General features: G+C 60.2%; 6 protein-coding genes across 6 annotated transcripts; all 6 read left to right on the forward strand.

Annotated features, from left to right (window-relative positions):
- Positions 1-1,602: 1,602 nt before the first annotated feature.
- LMXM_25_2280 (conserved hypothetical protein) lies at positions 1,603-2,586 on the forward strand (the record flags this gene model as incomplete). The annotated part of the gene is made up of 1 exon (XM_003876239.1): positions 1,603-2,586. The coding sequence occupies one exon, from the start codon at positions 1,603-1,605 to the stop codon at positions 2,584-2,586; it is 984 nt and encodes a 327-aa protein (XP_003876288.1).
- Positions 2,587-4,683: 2,097 nt separating this feature from the next.
- On the forward strand, positions 4,684-5,574 carry LMXM_25_2290 (conserved hypothetical protein; the record flags this gene model as incomplete). The annotated part of the gene is made up of 1 exon (XM_003876240.1): positions 4,684-5,574. One exon carries the CDS (start codon positions 4,684-4,686, stop codon positions 5,572-5,574), a length of 891 nt encoding a protein of 296 aa, XP_003876289.1.
- A 922-nt stretch (positions 5,575-6,496) lies between these two features.
- LMXM_25_2300 (conserved hypothetical protein) lies at positions 6,497-8,488 on the forward strand (the record flags this gene model as incomplete). Its single annotated transcript, XM_003876241.1, has 1 exon — positions 6,497-8,488. The coding sequence occupies one exon, from the start codon at positions 6,497-6,499 to the stop codon at positions 8,486-8,488; it is 1,992 nt and encodes a 663-aa protein (XP_003876290.1).
- A 973-nt stretch (positions 8,489-9,461) lies between these two features.
- LMXM_25_2310 (conserved hypothetical protein) lies at positions 9,462-11,195 on the forward strand (the record flags this gene model as incomplete). Its single annotated transcript, XM_003876242.1, has 1 exon — positions 9,462-11,195. One exon carries the CDS (start codon positions 9,462-9,464, stop codon positions 11,193-11,195), a length of 1,734 nt encoding a protein of 577 aa, XP_003876291.1.
- A 981-nt stretch (positions 11,196-12,176) lies between these two features.
- On the forward strand, positions 12,177-12,614 carry LMXM_25_2320 (conserved hypothetical protein; the record flags this gene model as incomplete). The annotated part of the gene is made up of 1 exon (XM_003876243.1): positions 12,177-12,614. One exon carries the CDS (start codon positions 12,177-12,179, stop codon positions 12,612-12,614), a length of 438 nt encoding a protein of 145 aa, XP_003876292.1.
- A 947-nt stretch (positions 12,615-13,561) lies between these two features.
- LMXM_25_2330 (conserved hypothetical protein) lies at positions 13,562-16,075 on the forward strand (the record flags this gene model as incomplete). The annotated part of the gene is made up of 1 exon (XM_003876244.1): positions 13,562-16,075. The coding sequence occupies one exon, from the start codon at positions 13,562-13,564 to the stop codon at positions 16,073-16,075; it is 2,514 nt and encodes an 837-aa protein (XP_003876293.1).
- Positions 16,076-17,403: the final 1,328 nt, after the last annotated feature.

The following is a 17,403-nucleotide window of genomic DNA, read 5'->3' on the forward strand; positions in this document are numbered from 1 at the left end:
GCTTGTGTGACCGTTGCTGCCGTGGCTCTCACGCTCACGTTTCCGTTGTCCGCCTTCGCTCTAACAGTGACCGCCATCTCGTCGCCCCCTTCCGCTTTGCCGCCTTGAGCAAAGCGAGAAGCGGGAGGGGCGACGAGATGGTGGGCAATGAGTTGTACAGATGGCACACCACCGCCCCCTTCCACACAGGTATCACTGATGCTCCTTCTCCAACCACGTATGTGCTCCTGAAAGCACACGCTTGGCGACCATGCCACCGGCCCACCTTTTCACTCCTCTTCCCATTGTTGCCGCTGCTCACTGCGGTGCTTCCAGAGGACCCCGCCCTTTGCTGACACACCCTTCGTGTCGCTTGCTGTCCATCGTTACCTTCTTTATTCCTGCCCCCCTTGGCCCGCGTCGATTGTTCAGCTTGCGTGCGTGCGCGTGTCTGTGGATGAAAGTCAACATCATCAAGCAGATCATTAGTCTGTGCACCCGCTGCGTATTGGACACCACTCGCCTCCCGTCCTCTCCTCTCCTCGCCTCCACCAGCACCCGCTCTCTCAGTGTCACAAAGTACCGATACAACACGAAAGCCATCCGCCTCTCACCAGTTCGTGCTGTTCACGCGATACAGTGATACGTGTGCCACAGACCGTACCGCTGGTGCGCCTCCTCGCGCGCTGTTGCTGCCCCAGTACCCTCCACCCCCATTCCGTCAGCTGTATCGACGTGGGCTCTTCTTCCTCCTCGCCTGTGCATTCTAACAAGACACCAAGAGCGGCGTTGGTCGCATTTTCTGTACGCCGTTGTGATCTCCGCCCAGTTGCCCTCTGCGCTGTGTTTTCCCGCTGTACCTTTCGTTGCGTCGTCGCTCTCGTCCGTCATTGTTTCGTTCTCCTTCAGGTGACGCGACCCCCTCCCTCCCCTCTTTCACCTTTGCGTACTCGTATCACCAACTGCGCATTACGTTACCGCGCGCGTGTGTGTGGCCAGTCCTCTCGGCGTCTCGTACATCGTTTTCTCATCAGGTGACGGACGCGCTGGCGGACAACGAGAAAGGGAAGCGGGCGACACTGCTGCGCACTCTGCTAGCTCTATCATTTCGCTTTTTATCCCAGTCTGTGCGTTGTGGCATTTGTGGCGGCGCGCGTGCGTCAGAGGAGTTCGTCCCCCCCGCTGTTCCCTTTTCGGCCTCCTCCCACGCTTGATTGGCGCTGCATTGGAGGTCGTCCTACAGGAAGAGAGAGGCGGCCAGATTTATCACATAGACGAGGAGGAGTTGGTGGTGGAGGTGGTGGTGGTGTGCTTTCACTGACCTACCCACTCACAAGGACGCGTAAAAGCACACTTGCGCGTGGTACGTCCGTACGCGTTAATTTTTCGTGTTTTGTTGCTCCGGAACCACGCGCGGTGTACACGCCTCTTTCTTTCCGTTTGCTGTTTGTTGCACCGTGCTCTTCTGTGTGTCGTTGCACGCACCACTGCCTCCCCACTCCGTCTTCCTTGTGCTGTCCTTCGCTCTCCTTCTACCTTGGAGAGGGAGGGAGGGGTTTTTGGCGTATTGACGACTACGTGTGTTGTGCTGGCGCGCGCCATTTTGAGCTCGGCTCGACGTGAATGCCACTCACTGCGCCGCCAAGGCGCAATGGGAACATTAAGGTCTTCTTGAATGGCCGCATCTTTGTTGGCCCCGACTGGCGCATCATGACCTTGAGCGTGGTGCTCATCTCCGTCTGTTCTCTCGTGTTTGTGTTCTTCACCAACGAGGTCATGCCCGCTCGCGTCACCGTTGGGGTGACGGCGCTGATTTCAGTGGCGGTGTTGCTTCTGTGCGGGTTGTCGGATCCAGGTGTCAAGCCGCGGCAGCCGCCCCCACCGCCTGACGCGCCTCCGCACGAGTCGCTCTGGCGTGAGCGCGAGTACGTGGACCAAAACGGGTATGTTCATCAAGCCCGGCTAGAGATGAAATGGTGTTATAGCTGTAACATCTACCGTCCCTATCGCGGGGCGCACTGCCGCTACTGTGATCAGTGTGTGGCTCGCCGCGATCACCACTGCCCGTGGACGGGCACGTGCATCGGCGCAAAGAACTACCGGTCCTACTTTGCACTCGTCTGGGTGCTCTCTGTGATGTTATTTACGGCCCTCTGCGGCGGCATTCAGAGTTTTGTGCAGCGCATCGTCCGACACAGCAAGGCAACATCCGTCATCGAGGACAGCCCCAGCGCGTTCACCGCCGCCCTCACCGACACGTACGGCCTGGAGCTCATCTTAATTGTGCTTTCTTTCGTCTTCGGCTTGCTGGTGTGGTCGCTGGCAGTCTACCACACCTACCTCATCTCGCGAAACCTCACCTCCGGCGACGCAGCAAAGGACCTGGAGGAGAACGTGTTTACGCACGGCAGTGTGCTCGCAAACGTGTGGGCTGCGCTGACCGGCTGGCGTGAGGAGGAGATGACGTGCAGAGACGCACGCACTGAGGTGGTGATCGAGGTGGGTGGCTGCGACGACGTGGGCGATGCACCTTCGCCTTCCACCACGGCCCACGCTGCATCGTCACATGCGACTGATTGCGACGGCGGCGATGCCTCACACCCATGAAGGGGGCAGTGCAATGGGAATGGTGAGCTGCATCCCTCGTAAAGTTTTCTCATCTCGCGCTAATGCTGCTGCCGACATGCACACACACACACAGGCGTCGCACGTCAAGAACAAAACCGAAGGAAGCCTTCTCCTTTTTGGTTGCTGCACCCACGAATGGGGGCGTTGAAGTGCCGACTTTGCTCTGGTGCTCTGCGCACCCACTTCTCACACCCCCTTCGCCACACGGCGAGGCTAATGATTGGTGCGTGCCGACTTGCGCGCTCGAGAGCGTAGAAGAGCGAGAGAGAGGAGTGGGAGGGAAAGGGATGGGACTCACCAGGTTCAAAGACATCGCTGTCTTCTGCCCTGATATCCAGCGAGGAAGGCCCCCCCCTTCCCCTCCCCCCACACACGGGCACAAGACTGGTGGAAAAGAGACTGTTGTCTTTCACCTCTTCCTCATTCTTTCTTCAGCTGCTGCCATTTGTGCTGCGCCGCATCTACCCATGCCGTGAGGCGCATGCGGTGCTTGATCTATATAGTGGAGTGAGACCGTATACATGCGTGTTTGCTGCCGCTGAAAGCTCGCCGCGCGTACGTGCCCGTGCTGCTGTTTTCTTATATATATGTCCCTGACGACGCAGGACACCTCAGCGAGTCGTGTCTCAGGGCCCCTCCACGTGCACCCCTTCCCCCGCTCCGTGTGTGGCGAAGTCAGGGCAGCCCCTGCCCTCCCCTATTCCCGCCAATGCACAACCGCTTCTCGTGGTGACAGGGCCAGGCGCCTACGACGCTGGGGAGTCGGAGCGACTCCGCGCTACGCATGTCGGCGGCCTGGTCGTGGACGGCGTTGCACCGGAGCGACCTGCAGCGGTGCGCGCACGTGTGCCATCCATATGATGGGCAGCGTGTGTCGACGTGGCTGGAGCGTATCCCACTCGGCCCTCGCTGCTTAGTGGTGCGTGGCGCCTGAGCCGCCTCGCGAGGGCTATATGCACCACGTGGCCACCAGCATGGCTGGAGCGGCTGCGAGGCGACCTGGGATGCGGGCGGGTGCGTTGCCTTTGAGGCGGGGCCGCGCTGAGATGGCCGGGACGCCGCACTGCTGTAGCGCGTGTGCCCACGGCTGCTGCGCGCCACGCGATGCGAGGGGAGGGGAGGGGCCCCGTGGCAGGCCCGGGGGTGCGGCGTTGACCTCGCGCTGTACGGCAGCGAAGCGGGCACGTTGTCGGAGGGAAGAAAACACCGTTACGCGCACACATGACGGTGTTTCCGTGCGCTCTGCGCGGGCCATCTCACATTCTTTTCTTTTAGCTGATCGTTTGGTGCCCCACCGGGCGCCACTTTGTCGCCTGGGTTGCTTCCACGCTCTCTTGTAATACGAATACACCAAGAACACCGTGTATATGCGGCTCCCTACACCCCCACCTGTTCTCAGCCCCTTCGTGAGTACCGACGCACTGGCTTGAGCCGCATACAGGGGGCGCGTGGTTTGATGTGTACGTATGCGTGCGTGGCAGGCTTCGATTCGAAGAGAAACGCGAGCATTCGCCCGCTTTGTTGTTGTTTGTGTGCAGTCCCCGCTCTTCCCCCGATATGCCGGTGTATGAATATGGTCACGGAAGGTGGCACTCTCCTGAAAGGATTCGGGTCCGTTCAACTGCAGTGCGTCATCGCGGCATAGCCTCTATAATGTCTCCAACCGCCTCTCTCGAGTTATGGTGGCACTCCACTCCCTCGGCTTTCTCTCTCTCTGTACCGGTGTCTCCTCTTCCTCTGCTACCCGCTCGCACTTTGGACGTGCGCTGCTGCGCTTCTCAAAGCCTCGGATGTGCACCCGCTGCTCTCCCCCTTCACCCCGTGCGATTCCCTATCACGAACATTATCGCGGTGACGCATAGACACCTCTGTGCGTCAGTACATATCTATCGCGCGCCCCCTTCTCTTTTTCTTCCCTCACTCACCCACCCACCCACTGACCTAAAAGCAGAGAGGACCACACAACCACACACACACACACACACACACGGCCAACTCGTGTGTTGCGCCGCAGTGTAGACCCTCGTCCCCTCTCCCCCATACGTCGTGCCGCCTTCTTAGAGTGACGGGAAAAACATGCAGACGGCTACTGCCCCTTTCATCCTACGTTCCTTGTACAAGGATGCGTATATCAGCGACATGCAAATCGCACGACCGATCACGGAGTTGCTGATGAATACCATTGGCGCACAGCTAACGAACAAGTACGATACACACATCCCCGCGATAGCCTGCTCCCTCTACACACTCTTTTCCATGTCCCGAGTGCAGACGCTCGGGCAGGAGTTCTGTGACCTGCTGCCTGTGGTGAAGGCGCATCCATGGCAGCCGGTTGGGCCGGCGCGCGTGTTCCTGCTCGCCGTGCTGCAACTGCTCGAGCCGACGGCGGTGTTCGTGGTGGCCCGTAGACTCTTCCCTGACATGTCCACGGCCGATGTTGAGGAGGTGCTGAAGAAGGTGGTACTGTGCGCACTCTTTCTCTTTGAGCGCTTCGGCACGCTTCCACATCGCATTGTGCGGATACGGTTCCTGAGCCTGAAGCCGTCGCGGACTTTGCAGGACAGTGATGGTGCTCCGGGCTCGTACTTTGTTCTGGGCCTCGTGCTGCTGGTAGAGCTGGTCGTCCGCCTTTGGCGTTACAGCAAGGAGCGCACGTCTCGCGAGGCGAGGCGGTCGACTGAGGCGGCCGTCAACACAAGCAGCGACGAGGATACCGAGGACGCACGGTCCGGTAAGTGCATGCTGTGCCTGAGCAATCGCCGGTTCCCAACTGCGACCAACTGCGGCCACATCTTTTGTTGGCGGTGCATCGCTGAATGGATCCAGTCGAACCCACAGGAGGCCGTGTGCCCGTTCTGCCGCCAGCACATCACGACGCAGTCGCTGGTGCCGCTGTACTTCTACGTCGCCAAAGAGCCGCCGCGTGTGGGGACTGCGACGGACGCCGCCGCCTCACCTGCCGCTTGACGGGGATGGCTCACTCAAACTTGTAACCGAGACGCAATGACACTCTCGTTAGTATATGCGCTCGTGTTCGCCCATTGGCGCACATGCCTTCAGCAGTGCTGGGCAACTCCGTTGCCATCGCAGTGTGCGTGCTTTACTATTTCTGTTTGTGCTGCACATCGCAGCACAGCTTTAACATGAGGCAGACGGCGCGTGCTGTAGAGGAGAACCATGTGGACAGCCGCGTCGGGATAGGATGGCGTCATGTATACTTGTGGACCGTTGCTGCTGCTGCTGTGTGGCCGCGTCGCGGCAGTTGCACTGACGGCGCTCTCGCCTTTTCAATGGCGGTGGCCGCAGCCAAAAAGAGAAAATGCATCGACGAGGGGCCGCTGAGGAGGGGGGGGGGAGGACGAGAAGGCAGAGGATAAGGGCTTGAATGCTTCTGTACCCACTCGCTGATGCCCACTTCTTCTCTCCTCCGGGTCTGGAGACCACCGCGTTGTCATCTCGTCGTCTTCCCTCCCGAGAGCGTTCTCAGCTGGAAGGGGAGGGGCGGGAACGCCACGACTGTGTCTTCCCTTTGTCTCTCCCTTACTCTGTTTTCCACCGCTTCCCTTCCTCTCTCTCTGTCACTCCATCTTCACCCTCCAGCGCTGTTGTCCATCACCTCCGTTACGCGTATGTGTGCCTCCACTGATCGGGTTCACCTTCGCACACGCAGCACACTCACCACCGCACACAGCTGAAAGCGCGCGCGTGCTGATTGAGGGATCGTCTGCGAACACACCCGCAATCACGCAGCAACCCAAAATCAACGCGTTCACGCTCCAGCCAACTGCCCGGATCGAGCGCGTCATCTACCAGTGCGCGCACACGCACGCATCTTCGTCAGTGTTGTGCCGTTGGAGAACGTTCGAGAGAGAAGCGAAGCACAGCTGCCATGTCGTTCTTCAAGGTGGAGAGCATTATCCGCGAAAGGCTGGATGCAGCGGAGTTGTCGCTGTCCGGGATGTGTTTGACTTCGCTCGATGCTGTCGTGCCTCTCCTGGCGAAGATGCCGCGCTTGCGTTGCCTGAACGTGTCGCACAACGAGCTCCGTGACCTCCCAATGGACCTGTCATCACTGACCAAGCTGGAAGCACTCGACCTCAGCTCCAATCCTCTTGGGGGGGTGCACCGCATTCTGGACGGTCTGCAGTCGCTGCCGCGGCTCACCTCCGTCTCCGTGACCCTTCCAGCGCCGGCGGCGGAGGCGGAGGAGCAGCTGATCATGCGGCTTCCCGCCCTCACCTGCTTAAATGGCACCGCCCTGGTTGATCCGACAGAGGAGCTTGGGGAGAGCGGCGCTGTTGACCGTGACGCCGCTGCTGCCGTTGAGATGGCGCCGGTGGACAGCGCGTACTGGAAGCCGACGGACTCGGCAGGCATCGAGAGCCTCTTCGCCAATGTCAGCCGCCAAGACGCCTCCGCGACGCAGGAGTTCTTTGATTACATGAACCGCGTCGTGCAGCACGTCACGTGTTTGACGGCGGCGGAAGACGACGCGTTCGCGCAGGAGGGCGAAGTACTCAAGGCGCGGCGCCTCCTCTACGAGTTCTGCTTCGGCGATGTCGTACGGAGCGCATTCAAAGATGGTCACGACGTTCTTGGCCGACAGCTGCAGACGCTGCTGCGCTACGAGTCGGCCATGATGGATCAGTACGACATGCACTGGCGCCGTATACTGCGAGATCGTGATAGCAGGCTGGCGCACATGAAGCGGGACATGCAGGACGCGATGGAAGACATCCGCTCTCTCATCGAGTGTTTTCCAGAAAGTGCGGCACAGGGGCCGTCGATCGAAGGCGAAGACTCGAGACGCGAGAGGGAGGAGGCACCGGATGGCACTGGTGCGGGTGTGCGTGCGTCGCTTGGAGCGACCCCACTGACGTGCACGGGGCACACCACCCACATGGACGCGAGCCGTATAGGCGCCTCTCCGCAGCCACTGCCGCCGGCTGGACTCGCACGACGATCTCAGCAGCCGTCTTCAGAGTCCAAAGCGCTGAGGTCGAGCTTCACGAAGGTGCTGTCGTTGCGGCAGCTGAAGGAAATCATCGAAGACATCTACACCTCCAAGGTCAAGTACGACGAAAAGTGCAAGCAGAGCCAGCTGCCGCGCGAAACTCTGGAGCAGCACATGTACACCCACCTGAACCAAAAGTATGGGCTGCGAGACATTATTCTCGAGTGGGCCACCGCCATCGTGGAGGCCGTGAGGCGCTACGCGCCGGAGGATAACGACGTGGCCGTGTTTGGCAAGATATTGCGCAACGAGATCGATGAGGAGTTCCGCTTCGTCCAGCAGCACGTGCGCCAGACGGTGAAGGAGCTGCTGCGCAAGCACATCAAAGCGAAGCGGCCACTCAGCGGTGTGGTGGAACTGAGCAACGCACTCCAGAAGGTGATGCGCGGGACGGTGGCCGAGGACGCGTGGAAGGAGGTGGTCAACTACATGTACAACGCGGACGACTCTGCCCTCATCACGGGCATCATCCATGATTACCTCCACTGTCAGTCCCTGCCACGGCTGCAGCGAGACGACAAAGAGGATGTGAGGCTGTCGCCGAGGGCGGGGCACTCGCAGCTGCTGTGCAAGGACTTTGTGCGGTTGCTTCTAGACTTCCAGCTGGATGGGCACGTGCGCTTCTTGGAGGGTTACGTGAAGATATTCCGGCGGCACGACAAAGACCAGAACGGGATTGTGAACAGCTTCGAGTTCGCCTCCATCGTGCGTGAGCTGGACCCGAGCAAGTCGGAGGAGGAGGTGGGGCTCATGGTGGAGGAGATCGATCCACACGGGAGCCAGCTGATAACCTTCTCTGAGAGTATCACCTTCCTGAACGACGAACTGCTCAAGCTGTCCAATGCCCAGAGCGGCACCCGCGGGTAGGAGACATGTCCGATATCCACGTGTATGTGCACGTGTGGTGAGCATTTCCTCCGGTCTCTCCCTCCTTCTCTGTCTTCCTCGTCTCTCTGTGTCTCCTCTCCCGACCCTGTACCGGTTTGTACGACGACGGCTGCACCACGCGCCGATGTGATAAAGCGAGAGGCGCGCGCATGGGGTTGCTTCCGCACACTTCCGTGCGCAACGACCTTTGGGGTCAGATGACTACTCAAGTGGCAGCACACGTGCGCATGCGTGTTGATGTGTAGCGGCGAGGCGGGGATGCAAGGGAGAGGCGGCGAGTGCGACTCGCTGCGCAGGATCTACCTCCCCCCAAACCCCGCGCCTTTCTAGCGCCGTCTTTCGTCCACCACAAGAAGAGCGACGTCTCCATGTCGGTGTGTCTTGGTTGTGCAGGTGATGAGTCGCACTCGGTGCTGCCAGCGCGTGGCTACCACATCCGCAGCAACGGTGTTACTGTCCCTTTTCTTGCCTCTTCCTCCCTCCCCTCTCACTCTCTCCACCGTTCACCTGCGATGCTGTCTGTTCCGTTTCCCTTTCCGCCTTACGCGGCCGTGTCGTGGCACCGCCGTTGGTGCACTGACACTCACCTCTTTTCGCCTCGCACATGCTCATGGGCCGAAGCACGATAATAACGCGTTAGTGTGCGGCTACTGCACAAGTGCTGCAGGAAACGACGAACAGTGTGCAGGGGAATATTGTTCACTGGGCGACTGACGTGCGTGACTCTTTCTTTGTCTCTGTCTGTCTCCGTGTGCGTCTCTGAGCAACGCTGATACTTTCCCTGGACCGCTCACCCACTCGTTGCACGGCCGCGCTTCACACCTGCTACGCGGGGTTACACATAACGCTTCTGCACTGCGTGCGTGCGCCTCTCTCTCGCCGTTCTCTACTTTTCGCTTCCTTGCATTTGCCTTTCCTTTTAGCGACCAATCTCGTTGCGCTGTTGACGCTCATGTCTGTCTCTGACGACTTCAGCAGCCTCCCTCCCGTGGTGAGTGTGAGCACCAACGTGGCGGTGCTGACCCCGCCTTCGGCGCGCTATGCTCTCACCACGGGCGAGCTGGCGGAGTGCTTCCTCAGCGCACGACGCAGCAGCATCCACACACAGCCGCCACCTTCAGACGCCAAGGCAATACAAAAGGCACAGGAGCGCCTCGACGCCTTCCACTCTTCCCAGATCAACCCTTTCCTCTACGGCTACATGTACCCCGGCCAGGACATTCCTGAGCCAGTGCTGAGCAGCATCCGAAAACTCTGCATCAACGCTAGCGGTGCCTGGGCGGCGCGGTGCCAGCGACTCGCCTTCGACGTTCTCACAACAGAGCTGCAGGCGAAGGCGTCCAACGTTATTCCGCGCACCAACCACGACGACCCGATCGGACTGGCGCAGCTGCGCCGTGTTCTGCCCACGCTCAAGTACGTGCCGAAAATGAGCGTGACGAACCCGCACTCTCGGTTTGTGGGCAGCTGCGTCGACGACATCGCCGAGAACGCGCAGGCGTTCACTGCGACGGTCACCGTGCAGAACAACGGCTCGCATCCTTTCACGGTCGAGATCGCGCAGACGCAGACTGTCATTGACGGCGTGCTGGCGGAGGACAAGTTCATGGAGGCGAAACTGGAGAAGGCGGAGTTGCACCGTGGAGAGTCCGTGGACGTGCGCCTTGTTATGCAACAGCCCCCACACGCTGTGCTGTGGGAGTATGAACAGGTGTTGGTGCTTTCTGTGAACGGCATCCTCAAGTATTTTGTGACCTTCGCGGTCATTTCGCCGAAGCAGGACCTGTTCAAGCAGCGTCTACCGGGGTGCCTTCCACTGACGGTGCTGGAGTCCCCCCTCGGAGAGTACAGCGCCCCTCTCATGCTGCAGGTGTTGAAGCACGCGTTCATTCGGCAGCAGGGGTACACCAGCCCCGCCGTCGTGCATCTGCTTCTTGGCAAGGCCGTCAACTACCGCACCCACAACGAGCTCGTCATGTCAGAGACGATGCGCCTGACGAAGGCGCTGATTGATCAGATGAACATGACCGCGACAATCTCCAGTTACTGGGCCTCGCTGCCAGACGCCAAGAAGGCACCGCTTTCGCGCCAGTACCAACCGCCGGTGTCCTCTGCACAGCCAGCGCGCTACGCCCCAGGGTCAGACAAGCTGGGCTCATCCAACGTCGCTACCGCCGAGGCCCTCTTCCCCAACAGCGCGACGCGCTTGCCAGAGGTGCTGCAGCGGTCACCGCCGGCGGTCATCATGGGGGCCATCCTCATCTGGCTGGCGCAGATGGACATCAACGTCTTCGACTCGTCCTTCTTCAACTGCGACCCCGTTGGATACATGCAGGGCATGCCGCCGTACCTTCGCGGCATCCTGCTCTGGATACTTGACCTGTGCTGCGGCCTTCTGGCGAACGAGAAGGTGAATGGGGTGAACGAGCGGGTGCTGGCCTTGACGTTTGCGGCTGTGCTCATGCGGCGCAACCCTCCGCAGTACGACATAGAGGAGACAGAGGCTTTCTCTGACGCGCAAGCTGGCTTTGACTCCGCTAGCAGTGGTGGTGGTACTAGTGGCAGCGGCAACACAGCCACTGCCGTATCCTTCTCCACTGACGTTGCCTTTCATCAGAACGCCGTGACCGCGATACTGCACTGGATTTCCATCTACCGCGTCAAGTATGCGAAGAGGATGAAGTAGCAGAGCAGGGAACACAGCGTCGTGGGGGCGCGGGGGTGACCGCGAGGCGGCGAGACGGTGATGGTGGCGATGGGGCGCGCGGTTACAGCGCTGTGCGGGGAGGACACCTGTTCTCTGGGCTGAGTTTCTGAAAACGCAGTGCGGAACAGGACATGTGTGTGGGCACAGCTGGTTCAGGACGTACTTGCCCTCTCCTCGATCCTCTCCCGTTCATTGCTTCCATTTTCCCTGTCTCTTCTCCTCTTCGCTAGCGCAACTATCATCCGGAGCAACATCAACGGATAGACGCGCGCACACACGAACGGTTTGACGGGCATATGGGAAGCGCATAGGGGAGAGGCAACGTACATCGCTGGGGGAGAGATAGGCGTGCCTTTTCAGGCCTGTGTCTATCGTTCGAGCTCTCCTGCTCTCTTGCTTCCCCTCTCACCTTTCATCATGTCGACTCTTTCTCGAAATTCCACTCGTTGGCGATATGCTGCATGGGCTCGTACCGCGGCAGGCAGAGGCCCAACGCCGATTGCATCTGCTGGTTCGTGTCTTCATCGCATCTCGGTTTGTGGTGATGCACAGAGGCGTTGAGAGCCACTGGCGGTCGGTGCATCCGCTCTGCCTCACTTCCACTCGCCGTCCCACCCCTTTGCACCACTGTTTTCTCCCTCCTTGTATCCCTTTGTCTCCCCCCTCTCTCTCTCTTACACGCGCCTTCTTGGACTCGCTCTACCTCTGCTGCTGCTGCCACTTCCCAATGTGGCCCATGATGGATGCGGCTTCTAATTCTGCTGCATCACGCTCTCTCTGCCAGTGTATGGTGCCTTTGGGTGTGCGCGGTCACCAAAGTCAGGATTCCATTGCTTTCCCTTTTCGTGGCGACGGCAGCAGCAGCAGCCGCTATCCCTCCCCATCTCCCGCTGTTGCCTCTGGGGTGTTCCTCTAATTTCCATCACCGCCGTTTGGCGCCGTGTTTTCTGTTCGCCGTTCATGGAGGTCGCCGCCACGCCCAAAGCGCATCCCGTTGCGCCGCCGCTGCGCAAGGTGCACCCCGCCGCACGCTGGGTAGCTGGTCTCCTCTCACCCATGTCGCTTCGGGATCAGGGGTACTGCACAGACATGTTCCAGTGCATTCTGTGGGGATCACTGGCCGTCTCCTTTCCAATCGCCTACTGGATGGGCTGCGTGCTCGTCACTGTCATCGGTGTGTGTGCGGCGACGCTGGTGTGCCTCGTGCTCTTTGTCCCGAACTGGTATCAGCACCCGGACCCAGCTCTCAAGTACGCGGATGACATGGAGGTGTACGGCTACTACCAGCAGTACGAGGCGGCAAAGAAGGCGGCACGTGAAGCGTCAGCGCCGTCCAAGAAGGCGGCCGCCGCTTCTCCAGACTTGCCAAAGGCCATGCCGCATGTTACGACTGCATGAGAAGCGGGCGGCGGGACGGTGACGACTGAAGTGGACCTGTGTGCGTGTGTGTCGGCCGAGGCACGAAGAAGCCTCGTCGAGTGGCACGCGAGGGGACGAAGCAGGTGAGCTGGTTCGAGCGGAGGCAAGCAGTCGAGGCGTATGGCTCTCTGCGAAGGTGCTGCGCTGTATTCTCTGCGATGGTTGTTGTGATGCGAGTGGCATATCATCGGGGTGGCATGTCGCTGCTGGGTGTGTGCTGTACCGTCCCCCTTTCCTCGCTCGTGCGTACGGACGCTCCGGCCCGCCGCCCATTCTCGCACCTGTAGGCTCGTTTTAGTGCGCACCGACTTCTGGCGCGTGTGGACATGTGTGCTGTTGCATCTGTGGCGTGCCTTCTTGTCCCCTCCTCCCTCGCCGAGTGCCGTTCACGTCTGATGGAGGAACTGAGTTGATGACAGAGATGAGAGGCGCAGCAGAACCAACAGAGTGCGGCTGCCGCCGCGATCACTGGTTGGGAGCTGGCGGTGCGTAAGTTGATGGCAGAGGCCGATGGGGCTGCACACGCACCAGCCGCGTCGGGAATCACTCTGCCGTCGTGGGCCTGTTTGTGAGTAGGTATCTGCATGACCCTGATGGTCGTGACATTCTTCGTATGCTGCCCTCGCTCCTCCGCGCCTCTGGGGCGCGTCGTCGAAGCCTCACCTACTCCGCCACTACTCGTCCTCTTCGTGTCTTTGCTGCTTTCTTTCTCTCTCCGTTTGAGCGCTTCTCACGCGCGAACCCACCTCGCCATCGTCCGGGCAGGTACGACACTCAGCGTACGGTGGTTCGCCGACTGGACTGGCGGCAGAAGAAAGGGGGCGGGGGGCTGAGAAAGTATTGCCACGCTCCTCCCTTTCACTCGTCTCCGCTCCAATTTCAGGCTTCGCTTTTTTCTCCCGCTGTGTGTGTGTGTGTTGGAACACATGCGGCCGTCTCCGAGAGACGTCGCTACGACGACGGCAGCGACGTCCTCGGCGAGCAGCATCAGCCATCACCTCTCCTTGGAACTTGGCGACTCGTACGAAGGCGCCGTTGAGGTGAAACATGGTGTAGCCATTCCCCATGGGCGTGGCGTTTGGCGCTCTGGGGACGGTCAAGTGCGGTACGAGGGCCACTTTGTGCAGCGCTGGCGTGACGGCTACGGACGCCTGTGCACACCCACGTTCACCCTGTGGGCGCGGTGGCGGATGGATCGGCCTGATCTCTCCTCCTCTACTCGTATCGACTACCCGAACGGGGATCGCTACTGCGGTTTTGTGGAGCTGAAAGCGAAGCAGCCACCCTCCGGACAGACCCGCTCCAAGTTTAGCGCCTGGGCCGTCTCTGTGGAGCCGTTGCGGCACCGCTGGGGTGAGCTGGTGACGTCCAGCGGCGATCGCTACGTTGGGGAGTGGGCAGGGAATGAGCGTGAGGGCTTCGGGTGCTACGTGTGGGCCAGCGGGAGCCGGTACATTGGCCGGTTTCACCGCGACCAGTTCCACGACACTGGTACTCTTTTCATATTTCCTGCTGAGGTGGAGGGGTGTTTCTCTCGCTTGTGTAGCGATGGTGGATGGAGTTGCGGGGGCGGCGATAGTAAGGCCCCGCATGGACGTCACGCACCATGCGGGGCGGCTCGATGGCCTCCGGCGTCGCGACCGGGATGGGATGGCGTCGTGCTGGATGCGGTGTGGCGTGATGGCAAGTGCAACGGCGAGGGGCACGTTACGTTGCCGTCTGGCGTTCGAATATCCGCCGACTGGCGCACTGCCTGCAGCCCCGTAGATGGTGAGCTCGTGTTGCCGAGTCTCACCCCACAAGCCCGCATGGACACGGAGGTGTACGAGTGGCGCGAGAGCTTCCAGTGGGAGTCGCTGCTGAGCAACACCGATGCCGAGGCGCGCCGGATCGCTTACGAGAAGTCTGACATATCTCGTGCAGGCATCCAGCAGTCCAACTCTACCGAGTACGTGCGCAGCTGCGTGCTTGAACTGCTTAACGCTCACAAGGTCGCCAAGACGGCTTTGCATGTGTTCCGGCGCTGCTTCTATTGCCTGTATGGCACTTGTGGTGTGGACACGGAGGTGAGTGCTGGTGGCCACGGCAACCCCCTGGGGTGGTGCACGCTGCATAACGCGTACGGCGGCTGCATCCACCCAGCGGAGGGGCGGCGCATCAGCGCGGCGGACCTTGACCTCGCCTTGCGTGATATTGCGTCGCTAGCGCGCTCGACGGTGCGCTGGGTGCTGGACATGGTAGGGCCGGAGCAGCAGTCGAAGGTGCTCGACTATGGAGGGGAGGCTTTGGTGGGTCGCTGGGTGGCAGACCGCGTCTTTCAGTACTGCTATCCCGTCTTGCTAAACCTGTACAGCCAGGTGTATCGCGCAGAGGAGACAGCGCTGGCGGCGTCTGTAGCGCGACTGCGCGATGCCGTCACACTCGACGACATTGGCGTTGTCTTTGCCCGCCAAAGCGAGAGTCAGGAGAAACTTTTCGACCCGTACACGGACGCGGTGCACTGTGTAGAGAAGCTGAACAACGAGGCGCAGACTCTCACGCAGCTGCTCAAGGTTTTGGTGCAATGGTCCCGTGAGATCGACCTCTCCACACGCCTCACGCAGGCGTGCACCGATGGACGGCAGAAGCCTGCAAGGAGCACCTCCGGCTCCGCAGATGATCTGCTGCCTATTCACCAGTATGTGCTGAGCCAGTCTCGCTGCGGACGACTCTACGCCGTCACCAAATTGCTGTCCGACTTCGCAGCTGAGCCGCTGTTTATGGAGTCCACCTCGCAGGAGGCGTTTGGAGTCACAACACTGCAGGTGTGCGTGCTGACCCTGCTTCGCCTGCACCCGTGGGAGAGGGACGCGTCGAACATTCTCGTGCCGTTTTCTGTGGCGCTGGACGGCGTACGAGAGGCGGTGCAGCGGCGGGCGGCACTCACAGTATGGGTCCATGACGCCTGCAGCGGTGTTTCTTCCACCGCGTCGACAGATGCGCCGACCTTGAATGTGGTGGAGCGAGTGATGAGCCGCTACGTGGCGCTGTGGGTTCCTCGCATGGTTGGCTGGATGGGCGAACACGCCACCGTCACCTCCGACCCTCAGCCGGTCGACAATGGCGAGTTCACGGAGGAGGAGCTCTCCCTGTTGTACCTTGGACCGCCTATCGCTGACGGCGAGGAGGCGCTCTGCTTCTCCTGCTGGCTGTACGCCAGCGCTCTTTTGGATTCGGTGCATATGCGGCTTCTCCTCGGGCCCCATACCGTGCCGCACCGCCTCAGTTGTGCCGAGGACGTGGCAGAGGCGTGTACGCATCTGCGGAGGTGGGTGGCCGGTGCAGGCGGCGCTGCGCCAATGCAGTTGCAGGTCAAAGCGGCCGCTTCTTTACCGCCGGCTGTGCCAAGCCGTATGCTGAGCTTGGAGAGCCACCTCACCGAGCTTCTCAACGAATTGTAGTCCTTCTCAGGCGTGTGAATGTATGTGGTGGCGGAGGCGATGCCATGGTAAGGTGGTCTGTGTGCACATGTCGCGCCTGCTTTGCTCCCACCCTCTCTCACTATTTCCGCCCTTTTGTGTGTGTGCGAGTGTTTGCGCGGTCCTTTGACACTTGTTGAAAGCTTCGCCTGTTTGCCGCCTTGCTGCTGTTGCTGCTCTGCGTGTGCCTCCGACTTTTCCCTCGCTGTCGTCGACCCAATTGACTGGCGCTCGCTTGCTTCTCGCGTTTTCCTTTCTGTGTGCCTCTTCGTCCATTCGCTCCTGCCATCTCCCTCTCGGCGCGTGGTGGTGTGTGCACCGGTGGTCTCTTGATGCGCGTGTCCCATCTCTCCTTGCCCTACTGCTGATGAATGCCGTTCTCTCTTCTTGAATGGACCCCGCTGGGAGCGTTTCTTTCCCCTCCATCATACACGCGAACACTTTCTGAAACCAAGCACGAGCCGCATCGCCAGAGATGATAAACGAACAAACACGCGAACATGCATGATGTACTTTATCAGGCGATTCAGGCTACAGTGGATGTGTCGACGCCCCTTCTTAACACTTCTGGTGAGTGCACTGAGGTCGTGCGGCGGGTCGCTCTCAGAATGCGGCACCATGGCTTTTCCCATCCCCAGCGCGCCCTTCACCTCATGTGCTGTCATTCTCTCTCTCCACATCGCCTCACCCCCGTCGTGGCCCCCCTCTCTCGTCTCGCCACCGCCGTTTGTGTGTGTTTCTGTGCCCACCTCTTTCCCTCCCTGCCACACGACGTGAAGCTGTGAGCATTTCCTCCGTATTTAGTCCTCTTCATCACTCCCCCTCGGCCACCAAGCAGAACGAGTCTCTCCCCTCCACACCGCCCACCATCCGCTGCCTCTTCCTTCTTTTTCACCGCCCGCCCTCGACGTCGCTGTGCCTTTCGCTTCCGTTGTTTCTTCATTGCTCCCCCTTCCCTTCTCCCTCGCGTACTGTGCTTTGTCTGTCTTGTGCGTCTCGGTGTGGGTGCGTCTCCCGCCCACCTCCACACACACACATATATATATATATAAGTATATATATATATACTTTTCCTAGCTTCTCTACCTTTTTGCTGTCTCTGTTTGTCATTCTGTATACACACAGTCGTGCGCTCTTCCGCTGGCTCTGCCGTGTCACCACCCTCTTACCCCCTCCTCTAGTGGATACCAAACTGTTGTGCGCGCTTGGCCGTCCTCATTCTCCCCCAATCTCCGCCACAGACGCACCACCGCATACCGCAGACCTCCGCTTCGCTCCGCAGCCTCCGCCACTCGCGCTCTCCCTTCACT

The sequence above is a fragment of the Leishmania mexicana genome, chromosome 25, assembly GCF_000234665.1.
Source record: "Leishmania mexicana MHOM/GT/2001/U1103 complete genome, chromosome 25".
Taxonomy (NCBI): Eukaryota; Euglenozoa; class Kinetoplastea; order Trypanosomatida; family Trypanosomatidae; genus Leishmania; species Leishmania mexicana.